Source organism: Vombatus ursinus, unplaced genomic scaffold (genome assembly GCF_900497805.2).
Source record: "Vombatus ursinus unplaced genomic scaffold, bare-nosed wombat genome assembly UNPS02014818.1, whole genome shotgun sequence".
Lineage (NCBI taxonomy): Eukaryota > Metazoa > Chordata > Mammalia > Diprotodontia > Vombatidae > Vombatus > Vombatus ursinus.
Genome location: NW_020954596.1, coordinates 15,325,977 through 15,346,417, shown reverse-complemented (window position 1 = coordinate 15,346,417; position 20,441 = coordinate 15,325,977). Strand labels below are relative to the sequence as shown.

Below are 20,441 nucleotides of genomic sequence, written 5' to 3'. Positions count from 1 at the left end.
GGGTTTGGGGGAGAGCTCAAGGCACTGCTTTTACTCCACCATCTTGGCTCTGCCCATATTCATCATTTCTTACAGCACAGCAATATTCTACATTCATTCACTACCACACATTGTTTAGCCATTCCCCAATCAATGCACCTCTGCTTTGTTGCCAGTTCTTTTTGCTACTCCAAAATGTGCTACTCAATATATTTTGGTGTGTGTAGGGCCTTTTTTTTTTGGTCATTGACCTTTTTTGGATATATGTCTAGCAACAACTGAAGGTTTCTATTATTGCCTAGTGAATTAAGATTAAATCCTGGTTACAGCATTTAAAATCTTTCACAGACTTGCTCCAGCCTACCTCTCTAGCCTTTTCTAGCCATACTAAGCTAATCTCTATTCCCCTTTCTTTTCTTATCCTCTCCTGTGCCCGTATCTTTGATAACACTAGCCCTTTACCTAGAATAGCCTATTTTTCTCCTCACTTCCTAATCTTCTCCTATATCTGTTCTCCAAACTTTCCTTTCAATAATTTCCTCAAGTTCCAACTTAGGTGCCACTTCCTGCCTGACAGTTCCTACCCTCCAGATGAACATGATCTTTCCCTCCCCCAAAGATTTCTCATAGAACTTTGTCTGAACCCATCCTTTGTTATTTCTCACCCTTGCATTTTTCCACTGTCAAATTTCTGGGTCCTTCAGCTTGAAATTTTTATATTCCCAGGGCAAGAAGGGCACCTAGGTTCACCATCTTACTGTCATCTTTTGATGCCTCACTCTCACTCCACATTCAGTTAGTTGCCAGATTTTGTCACTTCTGTCAACACAACCACTACTCTACTTCTCTTCCTCATCGCTGTTTATCTGTACTATTGAAATAGCTTCCTATTTAGTCTCTATACCCCCAGTTTTTCCCCATTCCAGTCCATCTTTGAGGTAGTTTGCAAAAGTGATATGGGTGTGACTGTGTCCCACTACTACTCAGTAAAATCCTGTGGCTCTCAGCTACTTTTAGAATCATATATAAACTCTTTTGATTGGCATTTGAAGCTCTTCCCAGTGGAGAAAGAGAAAATAGAGAGTTCTTAAGTAGAACTCCTTTTTTAAAATTTTTTTATTTGGTATTTTATTTTTTCCCCAGTTATATTAAGTAAAACTCTTTAAATGGAGGTTATTTGCTTGAAATATGAAAAATATTGACTTGATTTTGTCTGAAGCTAAACCAGTGTGAGTGAGGATGTAAATTTTTGAAGATAATATTTTATTTTTGAGTGGGGATTATTTGAGAGATACTTTTAAAAAGATTTTCCTTCAAATGTTAACTGTGCCTGCAAAAAGTTATCTTTTTTTTTTCCTTCTCACTCCAGCTCCCATTTTCCTATCTGTTGAATCACTTTCCTTCACTGTGTCTCAGTTTCCTTATCTGTAGGTGAGAATAGATAAACTGTACAAATCCTTCAAGTTCCAAGATCCTAACTAAGATTATAAGAACAATTCATTTGAACTTGCAGCCTCAACAAATAGGCACAGGAAAAGCACTTACCAATAGATCTAACAATTCACTTGAACACTAAAAAGGAATTAACAAATTGAAACTTTTGGCCATAGCTCCACCTTGAGCTTCATTCATACTTATGTTCTACCTTTAGGCATCTGACTTTGGAAATACTTATTTTACGAGGATCACCAGACTGTGTCTAGTTCTAAGAACTTTACATGGCACCCGTGAAGATCTAGGCTGAAAACTAAAGAAGGTTATAAGTAGGAAAGAAATATTATAAAAGCATATTGTTTCTTTCTTATGCTTTCTTCTCTTTTAAGAATATCCCTGTAAATCACAGTCATCAAGGTTGCAAAATTTCTGAAAGAAAAGTTCAAATATTCTTTGCAGAAGAAAATTGAATAGCACATTTTAATTGCTTTCAAAATTACAGAATAAATTTTAATAAATATAATTGGAGACATTCCAGCAAAGTAAAATGCATCTAAATGCCAGAGTTTAAGGAAACTTGGCAGACAGGTAGACCTAAATGAGACAAAATGAAAACTCACCTTTTACTTTCTATTAGGTTTTAGATTTCATGAGAATTTGGACTTGTAGGGAAAAACTTGTTTTGGTAGAGAATTTCTCTTAGCTGTGTGATGTAGGACACATATGCCTAAAATTGTAGTATATTAGAGTCCTGAGAAGACTTCATTGATTTAAATTCACAGAATTTCTCTACATTTTACATGCCTTTAATTCAAATCTCAATTCTACTATATAGAACATGAATTTATTAGTGCATGTAGAAATAAATAAGTGAACTTCTGAGAGATTGCAGAAGAGAAACTTGAAACTGTCAGATACTAGTCCTGTTACTTTCAGATAGAACATTAACCTTCTATATGATTTACCTTTTCTCATATTAGTTCCTCATTAAGGGATCACCTCTGTTTCTCCCACAATTGTAAATAACAAATAACAGGCTTCAAGATTGTTTTACATTTTTTTTTTTTTGCTTCTTTTTTTGGTGAGGCAATCAGGGTTAAGTGACTTGCCCAGTTTCACATAGCTAATGTCAAGTATCTGAGGTCAAATTTGAACGCAGGTCCTCCTGACTCCAAGGCTGGAGCTCTATCCACTGGGCCACCTAGCTGCCCCCTCAAGATTGTTTTAAATGACCCTGAAGGGAAGCAGAAGTGTATCATTGATATCTAGTCACTTAACCTCTAATTAGAAAATAGAAATAACATCCACCCAGAAAACTAGTGATTTTTAAGGTATAAATTAGATAATATCAATTAAAATTTCCTCACCCCTGTGGTATAGTAGAAAAAGCCCCCAGTTTGGAGTAAACGGATCTAGGTTTGACTCCCTGCCCTTCATTAACTGTGTGGCCTGTACCAAGGCCCTTACCTCCTCTGAGCCCCAGTGTTGTCATCTATAAAATGGGATTAATAATGCATTCATTTTCCACTGCATAAAGTTGTGATGATCAGGTAAGATAATGTTCTTTGTAATGCATAAAGCACTATGTATTAATATAATAAAATATTTGCAAATGTGAATGCCTGTGAATAGGTTTTTAGATAACGAAAGGGAATATAGGTAGAAGCAGATTTATTATACAGGTAAAAATATTGCAAGTTCTCAGGTTAAACATGAAGCTGATTTTTGGCATCTGTCAAGTGTCTGAAGTTTTTTCAAGCGTTTGTTTTATTTTAAAAGTAGAAACAAATATTAGTAAACTGTTTTGAAGTGTTGTGATTGCCATTTCCTGGGGGGGAACGGCTTGGTTTAATTATGGTTAATAATATAAATGTTTTTGACATGGGAATGTGATATTTAAATATGAGAAAAGGTAATGCAACATCCTGTTTAACCTTGTTCATTTAACCTTACTGCATTTTATTTTAGGAGAATGACATCTTCCTGGGCTGGGAAAAAGGAGCTTACAAGAAATGGGGAAAGAGTAAGAAGAAGTGCTCAGATCTAACTCTAGAAGAAATGAAAAAACAGGCTGCTGTCCAGTGTCTTCGCTCTGCTTCAGATGAAGTAAGTCTAGAATTTTAGAGTGCTTTTTAAGAACATCATGTTTACTCATGTTTCATGGCCACATTTGAATTTGAGAGATATTATAAGATTATTATATTAGTAAGTAATCAAGACTTCTTGTGTTTCATTTCAAAAGGAATTTCTACAGCCCTTCAACATCACAAAACAATGAATTGATTTTTGGAAACCAGTTGCCTATTTTGTTAAATACACATTTGTGTAAGATAGGAAGTCAAACAAGTTTGTATCTGTTCTTAAAAAAACAGCATATGACTAGATAGTAGTTCATGTTAACTGAAGTTTGTTGATTGTAAGTTCAACATAAATCAATAAAATGCACCTACAAAAGCTTATTCTATCTTAAGGTGCCTTAATATCTGTAGAGCATGTAGAATTATGGAGGTGATAGTTCTAGTCTACACTGAGCTGGTCAGCTCACATCTGGAATATTTGGAGCTTGAGCCTTTCCAAAGAAGGTAACCCTGAGACATAGGTGCTATTATTATCCCTGTTTTGTCACTGGGGAAACTGAAGCAAATGACTCACCCAGGGTCACACAACTAGTAAGTGTCTGAGACTGGTTTTGAACTCAGGTCTTCTTCACTCCAGGTCCAGCACTCTTATCTCCTTCACCACCTAACTACGTATATCTATTGAAAGAATTATATATGTTTAGCTTGGATAAGAGACTTGGAGACATGATCCAAATATTTAAAGACCTATTAAGTGGAAAAGCAATTTAGTTTTTTCTGCTGGGCTCCAAAAGGGCAAAATTATAAGCAATGAATGGAAATTATAGGAAGGCAAATTTCCTTCAACTTAAGGAAGAACTTCTAGTAATTGGTGCTTACCCTTCAGTTGTTACTTTCCCGGGAGTCCTGAATACAGTACCTACCTAGCAAGTCCCAAAGCTATTTACACAGAATTTTGAATTGGAACATAGGTGAGACCTGTAGAAAAGTTTCCTAAGATTAAGGCCTTGTGAATATTGCAAATGCCTTATCTCCTTTTTTTCCTGTTACCCAGCTTCTTACAAAAATGAGAAGTGAACTGCTGAGGATTGTTTCAAGGGTACTTAGGATAACCTGTATCAAAGATCATTTTTGAGCTTATTATTTAATTCCATTCTGACCTGAACCAGGGTGATTGAATTTGTGTGTGTGTGTGTGTGTGTGTGTGTGTGATTGGAATGCTAATGTTTAGGTTAGAAAAATTACCCAGGATAAGAAGGTATGAATGGTTAGGATCACAGATCCTTTGGAGTATTGGATTACTGAGGTAATGTACTGTCAGACCCTGAAAATAAATGACCAAAGAGTCACAGAGGTTATGCAATCACTGTTAACTCTGAAAAAAAAATACCAAAGAGCTTGTAATACCCCAACTGTTAACTCTGAAAGATAAAATAAAATAAAACCAAAGAGCTTACAGTGGTTATAAGCAAAAAGCATTCTTTATTCCTTTGGAGGACGGAAACTAGATACACATGCCAAGGCCTCCTCTAGGAGGAGACCCAAGACAATGAGGCTAAACTTAGATAGGTAGTTGTGGCTACACAGTGAGCTGTAGCCATGCCAGTGAGGGGGTGACAGCAACAATGAGGCAAGTTTGATTCATAGCAGGTCTTCATGACTGGAACATGGTTCCTGCAGGTGTTTGTCCAAGCTCAGGGACCACCTGGTGCTGGTGCGAAACAATTCTGGTATTTTGCTGCAGCAGAGTTCATCCAGAAGGAGTGCAAAGGATTGTTGTTATGCCGAGTTCAGGGCACACCTTGCTTGCTGGACCTTAGCTCTGGAAAACGGTGGGTCTCCTAGTCGTAAAAAGAGAGGAGTAAAAAAAAGTTTAAAAAAAGGGAGGGGATCTTGGCATGGAGATCCTGACAGTGCTAAAACTATGACACTCCTATCTTGCCATTTCTCTCCATGACATTACCAATGGCCTTGTTTCCCACATTTGAAACCTTGGTGTTAGTCTATTGCTGTTCGTACTTATTTGTATACATTTAGTTGCTAAGTCCTTTCAAACTTTCCTACACATTTTCTCATCTCAGTTTCCTCATCTCTAGACTCATTGTTTCCACCATAGTATAGACCTTATTACCACTAGTCTTCTGACCCCAGTAACTCTTCTTTCACATCATTTCCAGATTAATCTTTTATTTGCGCAGATCTGGTCATGTTATTCCTGGATCAGAAAACCTTCAGGATCCACTTTTGTCTACCAAATGAAGACCAGATTACTTAGCCAGGTACTCTGAATCCTCTATCCTGCTTTTTCAACATTATCCATAATGCTCCCCTCGACTGAATATACTTGACCAAACTAGATCACTTTCTCAGCATACCCATCTGTCTTCTGAATGTCTGTTTTTGTGAACATACCACCAACCTTCTTGGCCCCTTGGATTCCTCTTCGACTTCTCACTGTCCTCACTCTACATAACCAATCAATTGCCAAGTCTTGAAGTTTCTACTGACACATTTCTGTCATTTCTTTCTGTTCACCTGACCACCACCCTGTACACTCATCACCTCATGCCTGTACTGTTGCATTAGCCTCCTAATTAGTCACATTGCCTCAAGCCTCTTCTGTCTCTAGTTCATTCTCCACACAAAATGCTAAGATGGTATTTCTACCATATTACTTCCCCTGCTCAGTAAACTCCAATGACTCCATTTTACCTCTCAGATTCCATATAAACTCCATTTCATATTAAAAAACCTAGTTCCAGCCCAACTTATTTTACATATCTCCCCTTCATGTACTCTATATGGTTCAGCCCAACTGGCCTTCTTGCTGCTTTACACGTGATATTTCATCTCTGTGTCTTTGTATAGGCTATCTGTCCCCCATCCCTGGAATGCACTCCCTTATCAGTTCTGAGTCTTAGAAGTCCCTAGCTTCCTTCAAGACCCAATTCAAATGTCCCCTCCTATATTAAGCCTTTCCATGAACCCCTAGCAGCAAATGCCCCCCCATATATTTAAGTATACATGTGTTCTCTCTATAAAAAGTTAGTGCCTTTATATCCCCAGCACTCAAGTGTTTAGCCTAACAATCCACATGAGAAAATCCTATTGTCGGACCATGATATGCAATTTTTAACAGTCCATTGAGCTGATCCATCAATGATATTTTATCTTGGACAGAAACTGTGGATCAACAATGATTGAACGTAACTGAATAAGAGAGACTAGCATGCATTCAAGAAATTATGTGACACTTTTAACAGTCCCTCCCGTTTTAAAAAATACCAGTAAGATTCCAGTTAAAGTATATGGCTGCAAATCATAGAACATCACAAAGTTCAAAGAATCAGATCTTTGGGCAACACAAAGGTCAATAGGTCATTGTTTGGTGGATGTAAATAGGCTGTAGCAAAGTTATCCAGAATGCCTTCCTAATGAGAAGTGGCATAAAAACTCTCCTCCAGGAAGTCAGAATCAGAAATCAGAATCAGAAAATGGTCTAGAAGAAAATCAAATGGAATCTAGTATAGAGTCCTGCACTGGTACCCACATAACATTATAAGCCCTGGAGGAAGGTCTCTAGCGTGTTGGGCAGGTTTCCTATAAAGGATTTAATAGAAGACATCTTCAAGTTCTCATTTATTATATAGAATGAGAAGGCATGGATGTTTTGCCATATAAACACACTGATGAAATCAAGACTATAGAATTATAATGGAGTACAATGAGATGTAAATATGTTTCAAAATAGATTATAGGAGATTTTGTGCTGTAAGAAACCCAGCTACATGTGGCCATAACTACTTTTGGCAGTTTACATCAATTTCCAACATATAATGTCTGGAAGGATATAGTTTCTGAAATGGTAGCTTTGAAAACCTTAACCTGCAAGGTAATATAGATGTCACATGAGGTTGAACATTAAACCAAGTTCTGCATTCAGGTTGATCTGTACACCTGTCTCTCTCCTGCATGAGAATCTCTAGTGACCCCTTATTGCCACTAGCATAAAATGCATACTCCTCGCCTTGTCGTTTAAAGCCCTTCATAGTCTGGCAGCCTTATTTTCCACCACTCACCTTCACACAAAGCCAAACTGACCTACTTGCTCTTTCCCTTGGAACCTGGCATTCTGTCTCATGCCTGACCAGTACTCCTTCTCTTTTGGAATCCTTTACTTCCTTCAAGGGTGAAGTAAAGTGACACTTCTTGTTGGAAGCCTTTCCTGATTACCCTAGTTATTTGTTTTCTTTTTCATATTTTATTGTATTTGTGTGCAACTACTATTTTTTATTCCTCTACTGCTCCCCACCACAATCACAAAAAAAAAGTTCCTTGAGTACAAGAACCATTTTGGTTTTGTCTTTCTAATCCTGGCACCTGGCTTATTGTCTTACACTAGGTACTTACTAAATGCTTGTAGAATTTAACTGAATAGGGTATTTGCTGTCTATTTTCTAAGGTTAATTGCTTCATTTTAAGCAGCTAATTATAGTAATAATTTAGATGTTTCAGCTAGAGGTTTTTTTAAAACATTCTTGACAACATATGGGCAAGTTTAGTTCACAAAATGCCTATGAATAGACAACATAGTCTAGTAATCCCTTTGACTTTCATAAACTTACTTTTGTTTTCAAAAAAACCTTGGTGATTACCATAGATCCCAATCTAAATGACTGCCACCACTTCATAATGTAAAATAAAATGCAATTGAAATATGTTAATGATCATCTGCTATTATATTCTTGAGTATAACTGATGATGAATGTAGGTGGTTTTTTTCCTTCATTCTTTACCAGGTGTAGCAGAAGACAGAAACTTACACTTGACCTTGTTGGTTTTAGTCTAATTTAGTGATTTAATCAAGTGGCATACATATATGCTTGATTTTAATTGGCCATTGGCACTTAAAGAGATTTGAAGAAGGTGTTGTTACTTAGTGGGCCAGTGCTGATTTTCTAATCCTGGACAGCCTAGAGACACTAGCTGTAGTTTCTCTTTGTGTCTAATTGTTGGTTTCAAGGAACCAGGATTTGAAAACATATCATTCTATATGCATGTCATCAGTATTTTCCAGGTAAGTGGATTTTGTCTGACCCTTTAGGGGCTTTCTCCTCTCTTAACCGATACTCATTTCACTAGTAGTGACTAAGAAGGACATGGAAGTTGCAGAGCAACATGAACCTGTTGGACACAATTGTTCTAATCCGTATTAATAATAAGGTCAAGACTGGGGGCAAGAGGGAGTGTTCTTTGAAGTTGAGAACTCCACTTTTACTTTAAAAGTTCTCTCTTTTCTTGCTCATTTTCTCCTACTTGGTAGTAGTTGCTAAGGCTAGAGGGATAGAAAACAACAGTCTTATAAAGTTTACACTCCACTGACCAGTTTACTTGTATTTAATATTTAGGCACATGAGATGAAAAGAAAGATTATGCTTTATTGCATCCACATAAAAATTGCTTTTTTCATGTGCTTTGACTCATATAAGTGTGTGTCAGCAAATGGGGATAGTATGCTTTTCTTAAAATAAATTTCTTGTTGTTCAGTACTTACACTGCAGATATAGTTGGCAATTTACTAGCTATGTTGTGAGTCATCACACAGTAGTGGGTAGGAACCTGGCTTTCATGCCAGGCAAGCCCTGCCCCTGGAATATACTGGCTGTGTGACTCTCAGCAAATCCCTTAACCTCTCAGTGCTCTGGAAGCTCTCTAAGACTATAAATCATAGAAAAGGTACCAATTTGGAAGAAGAAATTTCCTCACTTAGGAATTTCCTGGTCCAGTGAAATCACAGGTCAGGTACCAAACCCTTTTCTTGATGAGAGAATTAACAGTAATATATGGAAATTATTCTGTGTTTTTGGAAAAATATTTCCTTTCACTTTAATTTGATAGCCCATTTATTTTGTAGTGACTCAACGTAAGAGTTAAGTGTCTGCCTGAAATGAAGAGCAGTTTGCAGTTTAATTAGTTCACAAGGCTAAGCATTTGATTCACAAAGACCAGCTGTCTGATCCCTTCAGTCAGTAACAGGCCACATTCCAAGAAAGGCAATCTGGTGCACTGCAGTTGAAATGCCTTCTTTGGCTAGATTGACCAGTGCACTAACACAAAATTATTTAAAATATTTTTTACCTGAACATAATTTCAGACTTTTTATTCCTTGAATGCATTTATTAAAAAGTTGAATGCAGCATAACTAAAAACTGAGACTCTTTCCCAAGAAAATGGTGTATATCTACTTAACTTATATGCAAATACAGGGATATGTGTACATGTAAATTTATATACACATAAAACCCCAACTAATTCAGATTAATTATAATAAGGATACTCTGACTTAGTGAGAGACTAAATTAAAACATTTTCAAATAAATTACATAGTAGATAAATGAAGTGTTATTCTTTTGAATAAAATTAGATGTTAGTGAAAGATTATGAATTGTTAGTAGACATTTTTGAACTTTTATTACACAGAGAAAATAAAACTGTCTTATTTGTATAGTACTTTTAACTTAGAGAATTTTAGAACTAGGAAGGACCTTAGAAATCTAGTCCAAATCCTTCATCTCAGAAATGAGGAAGCGGAAGCTAGAAACTTACACAAGGTCATATGGCAAGTTAGTGGTGGAAATAGGACTTTGTTCTGTGATTTCACATACTTTTTTATTTCATTGGATCCTTACAGTAACCCTCTGAGATAAACAAGGCAGGTAAGTTTTATTTCCATTTAATACATGGATCCTTTGAGATAATTTTATCCATATCTTGCTTAACTCCTTCCCTCCCAAGACCCACTTTACCCTTTTCTTTTCCTCTTTTTTGTACCTTTCTCTCTTACCATCAGTCACCAACAATTATTTATTAAGCACCTAAACAAAACTAAGAACTGTGTTAGGGGCTGGAGATAGACCAAAAAAAATCAAACATCCTCTGCTTGTGGGACAAGAAATGCTCGTGAACATCTACAATTTTAATTGACAGGAGAGGGGAGATCAACAAAGGTTTCACGAAGGATGTGAACTTAAGCTGGGAAGGTTGTTGTTAGGAGAATAGAGTACTCAGTGAATACAAGGGGATAGAGCTGGTTGTTGATTTGGGGGAAGCCCATCGAAGTGGTATGGGCATATGCACAGACGTGAGAGGGCAGAATGTAGTTATGCATACGTAGACTACAGTAGATAGTCAAGTTTGGCTGCAATGCCAAATATACGAAGGGGACTAGTATTAAGTAGAGTTGAAAAAAGTAAGTTGGAGTTAGATTGCAGGTGGGAGAGAGAAGCACTTAAATGCCTTGTTAAGAAATTATGAATTTTATTTAGTGTGAAGTAGGGAGCCATTAAGGTTTCTGTGTAGCATAATAAATGGTGTGATCAAACTTGTGCCTTGTATGTGTGTATATATGCATATATGTGTGTATATGTATATGTATGTGTATGTATATATGTACATGTGTATATATTTAAATACATATATTTATATGTGTACACACACACACACTAAGGCTATATATCTCCAGGAGTCTTTAGAACATCTCCACCTCAAAGTCCGCCAACACCTAAAAAATCAACATGTCCAAAACCTAACTTTCCTCTTAAACCTGTTCCCCTTGTGAGTTCACCATGTTTGCTGCCACTATTTACCCTGTCTTCTGTATTAGAAATCTTGGTGCTATCTTTGTCTCTTCACTCCTACTCTCATCTCATATACAGTTACCATCTGTTTATTCCACCTACATAACATTTTTCACTCATTCCTTTCCCTCTGTTTCTACTGTTATCACTTCAAAATAGGCCTTTCTTATCACCCATCTGTACTCTTGACAGGTCTTCTCATTTCTACTCCGTCCTCCATACCATCCTTCACACTACTGCCACAATACATATTATTATATATAGGTTATTTCCATTAAATTCCTACTGCAGCTCTTTGTAGCATAGAAGTGAACCTTGGATTCCCGTAGATTATGCCAATAGTTTACAAACTGGTAGCTTCTACATTTCCTCAAACTAGAAGGGATTTATTTATGTGTGGGCCTTGGAAAAGACTTCATGTCTGTTATTCAAGAAACCAGACTTGATAAGTTTGGAAAACCTTCTCTATAGGTTGGCCACAACATAACAGTTTCTTAACACAGTAACTCTCCAAGACAGTTATAGAAAGTTTGTGATCTGTATCTCTCAGAGAGTGCTAACACTCACAAAGTCAGAGATTCTTGAAGTAATGAAGTATACATAGATCAAGCCATGTCACTTATCTGCTCTTTACCAAGTAAAGTTTAGGTTCCTTTGTTTGGAATTCAAAGCCTTCTACAAACTGGCACCTTCATACTTTTCCAGCCTTACTTCGTGTTATATACCTTTCTGTACTTTCTGCTCCAGAGAAAATGGACTACTTTTTGCATCTCCCCCTGCCTTCCCATTCTCAACTTGCCCTACACTTTGTTACTTCTATGATTTTTCTACTGCTGTTCCCAGAAGTGTTCATAAGATTATAGACTTAAATTTAGAAGAGACTTGAGAAGTCACTTGGTCTAGCTCCTTCATTTTACAGATGAAAAAAAAAATCTGTCCCTCTCATCTCTTCTAAAACCTTCAAAACCACCTTCACAAACCCTTTTCCTTCTTCAGCTCAAGTTCTTTACCTGTTCCTTTCTCCCTAACTTTATACTTTATTTTCTAGGCAGTCGGGAGATATTTTTGAAATAGCCATAGTTGTGTTCTAGGAAGATGACTGTCAGCTATGTGAAGGGACAGGTTGTCCAGAAAAGAGACTAAAGGAAAGAAAACTATTAAGAGAGTAATGAATGTAGTTAAGAGAGAGAGGTGATATGGGTCAGAACTAAGGTGGAAGCACTGTGAGTAAAGAAGGGTGAAATTTTATAATATTGTAGATTTAGATTCAACAGGGTTTAATTTCTGATTGGATATGTGGGGTGAAGGTGAGGGAAGAGTTAAATGGGGCTGAGGTTTTAAACTTAGGTGACTGGGAGCCTAGGGGCATTTTTAAAAAGGGTGAAATTGAAAGAAGGGGCAAGTTTTAGGGGGAAAAGAGGGTGAGAAATTATACTTTTGGACATTTTAAGTTCCAGAGACCAGCAAGAGAGACTCTATTTTCCCCCCCCCCCCCCTTTTTTTTTTTTTTTGAAAATCATAATAAGGTTTGTCTTTCTCAAGCTCTGTGGTGCTTCTCCTGTTCTCTGCTGTTTTTCAAATATCACTAACAGTGGCTTAACAATTACATTCTCTAAGTCTTTCAGTGATAGAATGATAAAATTGCTTCAAAAAGGTAGCTCATTTGGGCCAGATGACCAGAATTTATCAAAGGCAAACTAGGTGTTTGTGTACTAACTTATTTTTTTTGGCCATTTTTGCCCTGCCCTTTGCTATTAATGAAGTTCTTTCTTCTTGAGAGATTGGGAGGGGAAGCAAAATTAGAATTAAACATCTCTACCTTTTCTTTATTGTCAGTTATCCCACCCACCCCAAGCAACTTTCCCATCCCTTTGATCTTCTTTTTTCCCTCAATATCATTTTTTGAAAAATCGCTCTTTTTGTTGTTCTTGACTTTTCTCATCCACCTAACTTCATTTTGAGCTTGACACTATTCTTTTTTTTTTTGACACTATTCTTGCAAAACCATGCCATGCTCTTCTATTTTTCTTCTTTACTGGAATTTTTTCCCTCTTTGTCTAAAGAATTTCATTCTTGAGAGTTTTCCTCCTAAACTGACTTCCCCTGTAGAATTTAGTCCATGGGATTCTATGCATTCTTCCTCTGAAAGCTTTGAAACCTCTGCTCCCAAAAAATAAGGTGAATGTCAAGTTTTGCCCAAATTTCCTCTTCTTGTCTATCAGAATTCTAGGAGACAATGGTCGGATCCTCCCTGCCAATGATTATCAGATACAAATTAGAATTCCCCAAATTTATTCTTCTACCTTTTGAAGGATAAAATTGTCATGGACAAATCAAGCAGTTATTAGGTGCTCTGTTTTTGGCACACAGAGATAATTCCAGCAGCTTGTCTGGACGGTTGAATTCTCCCATCACTGTTGTGCTACTCTTTGCCAGGCTTGTGATCTGTTCCTAATTTGTTTCTCCTTTCTGTCCAAGTAGTCTGTAGTACACTCACATAAAAAAATCAGTTTTGTTTCTTCCTCCATTGACCTGTGCTCAAATGTGCTCCACCATTCTTTCCCTCTCTGCTTTATAATACAAGCATAGAGTATGTGTGTCAAGGGAAGTAATGTATAAGAAGACTGGAAAAGTAGAAAAGGGCCAAGTTGTGAAGATATTTAAATGTCAAACAGAGAGAAGTACATTTGATCCTCAGGGTAACAGGAAAACATTGTAATTTATTGAATAGGTGTAGTATCATAGACCAATGCAGACCTAGGAAAATTACTTTTAACAGGTGTGTGGCAAATGGGTTGGAGTGGAAAGAGATATCAGGCAAGGAGTTCAGTTAGAATACTATTATAATAGATCAAGCTAGAGGTACTAATGAACTGGGGTAGTGGCTGTGTGAGTGAAAAGAAGGAAGACATAGTCTAAAGATACCAAAGAGAATGAAATTATAAGACTTGGCAACTGATTATATGTACAGAATGAGCGAGAGAGAGAAGGTAAGGGTGAAACCAAGATTGGGAACCTGGATGACTGAAAAGGTTGTCCTCAACAGCAATAGGTAAGTTCAGAAGAGGGGGAGGTTTTGAGGAAAATATAAAAAATACATGTTAAGGTTGAGGTACTTAGGGGACATCAAGTTCAAACTACCCAAAAGCAGTTGTTGATGCAGCACTGGGGCTCAGAAGAGAGGCTAAGGCTGGATAATAGATCTGAGAATTATCTGCCTGAGATGATAACTGAACCCATGGAATCTGATGAGGTCAGCAAGTGAAAGATTGTAGAAAGAGAAGATAAGGAGGCCCATAACAAATCCACAGTTAGTAGAAATGATATGGATAAAGATTTAGCAAAGAAGGCTAAGAAGGAGCAGTCAGACAGATAGGAAGAAAATTAGGAGAAAGCAATCACAAAATATATTAAACCTAGATAATTCATTGACTGTGGCAAAAATACAAATATTGCATACCCAATACAAACCACTGCAAAATTTTCATCATCTCTGTACTGACTGAGCTCTTCAGCCTTGTTTTTCAAATTGTTTGTGGATGTTTAAAACTAGCCCTGTCATCAGTTTCATCATTTCTTAATTTGACAGCTATAGTCAGATTCTGAAACTTATTTGGCCTACTGCCCCCTTTTCAAAAAAAAAAATTACCTAGTGCTGCCCTGGAAATCTACTTTCCTTAACCCCTTAATGGTTTTTGAAATATGCATCAATTCAAAAAAATATCAAATTTTTTAAGAAATAACTCATATTTAATAATTTATTGTAAATTTGTGGGTTTTTCCTGCATTGAAATTTTGATGACACAGTTTTGTTTTGTTTTGTTTTGGTGAGGCAGTCAGGGTTAAGTGACTTGCCCAAGGTCACCCAGCTAGTAAGTGTTAAGTGTCTGAGGCTGGATTTGAACTCAGGTCCTCCTGACTCCAAGGCTAGAGCTCTATTCACTGTGCCACCTAGCTGCCCCATTGATGACGCAATATTGCATCATGTAACCATATAGTATCATATTGTAAACAAGTCATTACATGCACATATTCCTGCTGATACATGCTAGACTTCTAGCAATGCGTGACATGCTCATCTGCCAACACTTGCTTATTTAAGACCTGTCAGTGGACTTGACCACTGATCAGTTATAACTTGCATTTTGTGTGTTTATTTGGAAAATAATGTAATCACTACAACTTTAACTCTGTTATACAACAGATGAAACATGGTTTTTCAAAACCATTTTGAAAAATGGTTTTTCAAAACCATTTTGAAAAATGGTTTTTCAAAATTTTCTTATCTTCTCTTCTTTCCTTGTGCTTCTACTGCCTGCTTGTTTTTATTCAACACTTCCCAGTTGTACCTGAGGCTTACTACTGTCCCCCCTGGATCATTCCAGAGCCCCTCCAGGAGGCAGTATCACCTACTTTGGGAACCTCTGGCTGTACCCAAAGTCTTTTCCCTTCTCTAATTAACCTCATTTCAATTACCAATTTATTTTACTTAACTTGCCTTACCTTTTCCTACTCATACTCTTCCTGGAATCCTCTGCAGTATTTCTATTCAATCTTTTGCCTTGTTCAGATTGAGCTCTTCTACTTTACGACAAGTTGTTCTTCAGCTTCTTGGATTCTCCCACATTTTTCCTCCATGAATTCAATTTTGGACCATTTTTCCAAGTTCAAAACCCTCCAGGTCACTTTCACAATTTCCTTATTCAACTCGACTCCTGCATTATTTTATGAAACTGGAAGGAAGAAGGAACAGATGAGTGAGAGTGTAGAGAAGTTTTAAGGTATGAAAGAAGGGAGATGAGAGAGATCCCAGCACAAAGTCTTAATCTAAAAAGAAAAAAAGCAGGAGGTAAGATCAACTGGGTCAAATTGGGGTTTGAAACAGTCTTTGGAGAAAGTACAATAGAGATGAATTGTTGTGCATTGGTGTGAAGGTCCAGGTGAAGTTAGATGGCATGATTTTGTAGTGAATTCAGTCATTGTGGTTTTGTGATTTCATTTAATAACTCAGGAATAGAAGCAAAGGAGGTAAGATGAAGGTTATGGCCAAAGAAAGTACTATGAGTATGTAAAAAAGTATAATGCATGGTCCTTACCCTCAAGAAGTTTACAATCAAGTTGGGGAAACAAAACATATAAAATTAAAAATTGAGTATAAGGCAATAGGTACAAAGTTAACTGAAGCATATATTAGTGTATAGACACCAAATGAAAAATTAAAGAAATGCAATACTAAAAGGAACAACTTATGTTCAGCTGGGTCTAACTCTTTGTGACCCCATGGACCATAGTATGCCAGGCTCTTCTATCCTCTACTATCTCTCAAAGTCTGTCTAGGTTCATATTCATTGTTCCCATGACACTTTCTATCCATCTCATTCTCTGCCATCCCCTTTTCCTTTTGCCTTCAATCTTTCCCATTATCAGGGTCTTTTCCAATATGTCCTGTTTTCTCATTATGTGGCCAAACTAGTTAAGCACGCATTTAGTATTTGACCTTCCAGTGAATAGCCTGGATTAATTTCTTTAGGCATTGGCTGATTTCATCTCCTTGTTGTCCAGTGGACTTTCAAAAGTCTTCTCCTGGGGCAGCTAAGTGGCACAGTGGTTAGAGCACCGGCCCTGAAGTCAGGAGGTCCTGACTTCAAATCTAGCCTCAGACCAAACACTTGACACTTACTAACTGTGTGATCCTGGGCAAGTCACTTAACTCCAATTGCCTTAAAAAAAAAAGTCTTCTCCATCACCACAATTTGAAAGCATTGATTTTGCAGTACTCAGTTTTCCTTATAGTCCTACTGTCACAGCCATACATTGCTACTGAAAAAAACAGCTTTAACTATACAGACCTTAGTTGGCAAGGTGATGTCTCTGCTATTTAGTAAGCTGTCCAGATTTGCTGTAGTTTTCCTTCCAAGGAGCAAGTGTCTTTTGATTTCATGGTTGCAGTCACCATCTGTATTGATCTTTGAGCACAAGAATATAAAATCTGACACTGCTTCCATTTCTTCTCCCTCTGTTTGCCAGGAAGTGATGAAGCCAGTTGCCAAGAGTTTAGTTTTTTTTGATGTTAAGCTTCAAGCCAACTTTTACGCTCTCCTCTTTCACCCTCATCAAGAGGCTTCTTAATTCCTCTTCACTTTCTGCCATCAGAGTGGCATATAATCTGCCAATCTGAAATTGTTGATATTTCTCCTGGCAACTGTAATTCTGGTTTTTGATTCATTTAGCCTGACATTTTGCATGTGGCAGTCTGCAGATAAGTTAAATAAATAAGGTGACAATATTTAGTCTTGTCATATACCTTTTCCAGTCTTAAACCAATCAGTTGTTCCATGTTCAGTTCTCCACTCAGAGAGGTTGTTTGGGAGACAAGTAAGATGATCTGGTACTCCCATCTCTTTGAGGAGTTGTCACATTTTGTTGTGATCCACACAAAGGCTTTAGTGTAGTCAATGAAATAGAAGTACATATTTTTTCTGGAATGTCCTTGTTTTCTCCATAATCCAGTGAATATTGGCAATTTGGTCTCTAGTTCCTCTGCCTTTTTAAAAACCAGCCTGCTCTTCTGGAAATTCTTGGTTCACATATTGTTGTAACCTAGCTTACAGAATCTTAAGCATAACCTTGCTGGTGTGTGAAATGGACACAATTGTTCAGTAATTTGAACATTTCTTGGCGTTGCCCTTCTTTAGGATTGAGATGTAAACTCATTTTTTCCAATCCAGTGGCCACTATTGAGTTTTCCAAAAACATAAAGATCATCTGTAAAATAAGAAGATTAGACTTGATGGTCTCTAAGGTACCATCTGACTCTAAATCTATGATCGTATGGTCTAATCCAGTGTCTTCATTTTATAGATGGAGAAACTGAGGCCCAGTAAGGTTAAGCAATTTGCCCAGTGCTACAAAGCTAATTTGCATATAATAAGGATATTGTATATCCCTTTTATAGGGAAAGTATCTGATGTTTATTCTTTTAGCTTCACCTTTTCCCCTAGAGCTGTTTAGAACATTGCAAAGGTGCTTAACTTTTCTTTACCAGCCACAGTACTGGGTCTTGACCACTTTAAGAAAACATTAAAGGAGAAAGTCAGTTTCATAGTACTATAGTAAAATCAACCATTATGGGGGTTTTTGTTTTGTTTGTTTATTTTCAATGCAGTAGTGTAAGAAAAAAAAGCACTTTGCTAAACTAGGTTCAAACTTAAAGGTAACATAAGAATCAGGATCCATAGCTGCCACCGATCTTAATGTGTCACTGCTTACTGGGTAGAGGCCCTTTCTGTATTCATAAATAATTAAACAAAAGGTATTAAAAAAAGGAAAAAAAGGTATGTGTGTGGGTATGTATAATCCATCACTCCCCCTCCCCACTGGCCTGCCATGCCAAAAAGTAAAAGTCCAAGAATTATTCTATCATATAAAGGGATGTTAAGTTTTCAACAAAAATCAAGTGGCATAACTTAGCTATTTAGAATCTACTTCTATACCCAGTGGAATTTAAATATAAGTCATCTCTAGATATATTAGTTAGGAGGGCCACAGTTATATTTGTCGTATTCTTATGAACCTACACAAATTGCAGGACCCACTGCAAGTACCTGTTGGTTGAATTCAGTCACATAGTCTGTGTCTTTGATATAGTTGTCTTATGGTATGCTGCCAGACTTGGTTCTTAGACTTGTCTTGTTCAACATTTTTATCATTAACTTGGATGAAGATGTCAAAATTTACAGGTTATACAAAGCTGATAGTGGTAACTAATACCTTAAAAGACAGAACCAGGATCAGGGAAGAACTCAGTGGGTTGTCACTGTGAATTAAATTTATTAAAATGAAATTTAATAGGATAAATGGAAAGGCCTACATTTAGGTTTTGAAATAAATGAAACACAAGTGCTATAAGTACAGGATGTGAAGGAGCTGATTAAACGGCTCATAGATTTAAAGAAACCAAGGCTTTTTTGTGGAGTGCAAGCTTAACAGTGTGATATGGCAACCAAGATAGTTCTAAGCTACATTAATAGAAGAGGAAACATCCTCGTGTGATGGAAAAGGCACTAGTTTGCAGGCAGTGGGTGTGTGTTCACATCACTAGCCTCTCTGGTTCTCAATTCCCCCATATTTTTAAGTATTGTTATAAGAACAAAAGATTTTTGATAGAAGACCTATTCCAGTGGTTCAACTACGTCTAAGGTACTGTTTTATTCTGGGTATCACATCTTAAGAGGAAATTAGTAAACTAGAGCTTTTCCAGAGATATGTCTGGGAACCAGAAGAATTGAAGAAGTCAGTTTAAGGAAGAGAACTCTGAGAGGTAGATGATCATTGCCTTCATATGTTTGAAGGGCTGATATTTGGAAAAAGATCTAGTTGTGTCTCCAAAGGACCGCATTACATTTGGAGTCAGGAGAGCTGAGTTTGAATCTCTGCTGTAATACACATTACCTGGAAAGGGAATGTGGCATCTTTATGGTTAGAGTGTTGAACTCTGAGTCATGCAGATCTGGGTTTGAATCCTATTTCAGAAGTATATTAGTTGAGACCACGGTCAATTCACTTAATCTCTTTGATGTCAGTTTCTTCTGTAAAATATGGATAATAATGTCTGTTAGTCTATATCACAGGATTGTTGTGGAGGTCAAATGAAATTCTGGACATTATGTTAAAAAGATTAGCAGACCTTAAAAAACGATATAAATGTAAATCGACTATTCTTATTCTTATCAGATGTTCCTTCCCTTTTCTGGGCCACAGTTTCCTACTCTGTAAAATGAGAGGAGTAAATTAAATGAAGCCTAAATCCTTTAGGCCTGTTTGTTATAAGAAATATAATTTTGGATTGATGTCAAAAAGAGTTTTTGCAGAGCTAGTCATAATTGGAATGGGCTAACTCACAGATAATTAGCTTCCAATGCTATTTAATTCGGAATTGTGTGATCACCTATTAGAAACGTTGTTGAAATGATTCTTGCATAGAATGTTAGAGTAAATGACCTCAATGATCCCTTTTAGCTCTAAAATTCTCTGCAGCTACTTTATTACATGAGTTTATATAAAACTGCTTGTAAATCTTAAAGCACTGGCAGGTAAAGGTCAGCTATTATTATTATCTTATGTCATGGGGTAGGGAATCTCTGGTCTTTGGCTTAATTTCATCTGGCCAAGTTAGGTTTTCTGAAATTGCCTTTTAGTACTACTACTCCAGTTAGAATCAACAAATGTATTTGCTTTAAATATCTGATAGAGTTTTATTGGTAAAACCAGATACTGATTTTCACATCCTCCATGGGTAGCTTTCCTATTAGTA

At 36.9% G+C, this 20,441-nt stretch overlaps 1 protein-coding gene and 1 long non-coding RNA gene across 5 annotated transcripts in view; one reads left to right on the top strand and one right to left on the bottom strand.

Moving 5' to 3' along the window:
• KIAA0232 (KIAA0232 ortholog) overlaps nt 1-20,441 on the top strand; it is a 111,153-nt gene that overhangs the window by 47,947 nt on the left and 42,765 nt on the right. For 3 of the 4 annotated variants that reach the window (XM_027836168.1, XM_027836167.1, XM_027836170.1), the window contains exons 3-4: nt 3,382-3,519; nt 5,690-5,770. In XM_027836168.1, the coding sequence (XP_027691969.1) occupies nt 3,382-3,519; nt 5,690-5,770 (219 nt within the window). The remainder of the gene's footprint in view (nt 1-3,381; nt 3,520-5,689; nt 5,771-20,441) is intronic. The other variant, XM_027836169.1, reaches the window with a different exon arrangement.
• The window catches only part of LOC114023509, a 102,605-nt gene continuing 87,120 nt past the window's right edge, over nt 4,957-20,441 (bottom strand). Inside the window, exons 3-5 of the long non-coding RNA XR_003566809.1 lie at nt 19,580-19,716; nt 15,632-15,861; nt 4,957-5,332 (exon numbers count right to left, since the gene is read on the bottom strand). This is a non-coding gene — a long non-coding RNA (uncharacterized LOC114023509). The remainder of the gene's footprint in view (nt 5,333-15,631; nt 15,862-19,579; nt 19,717-20,441) is intronic.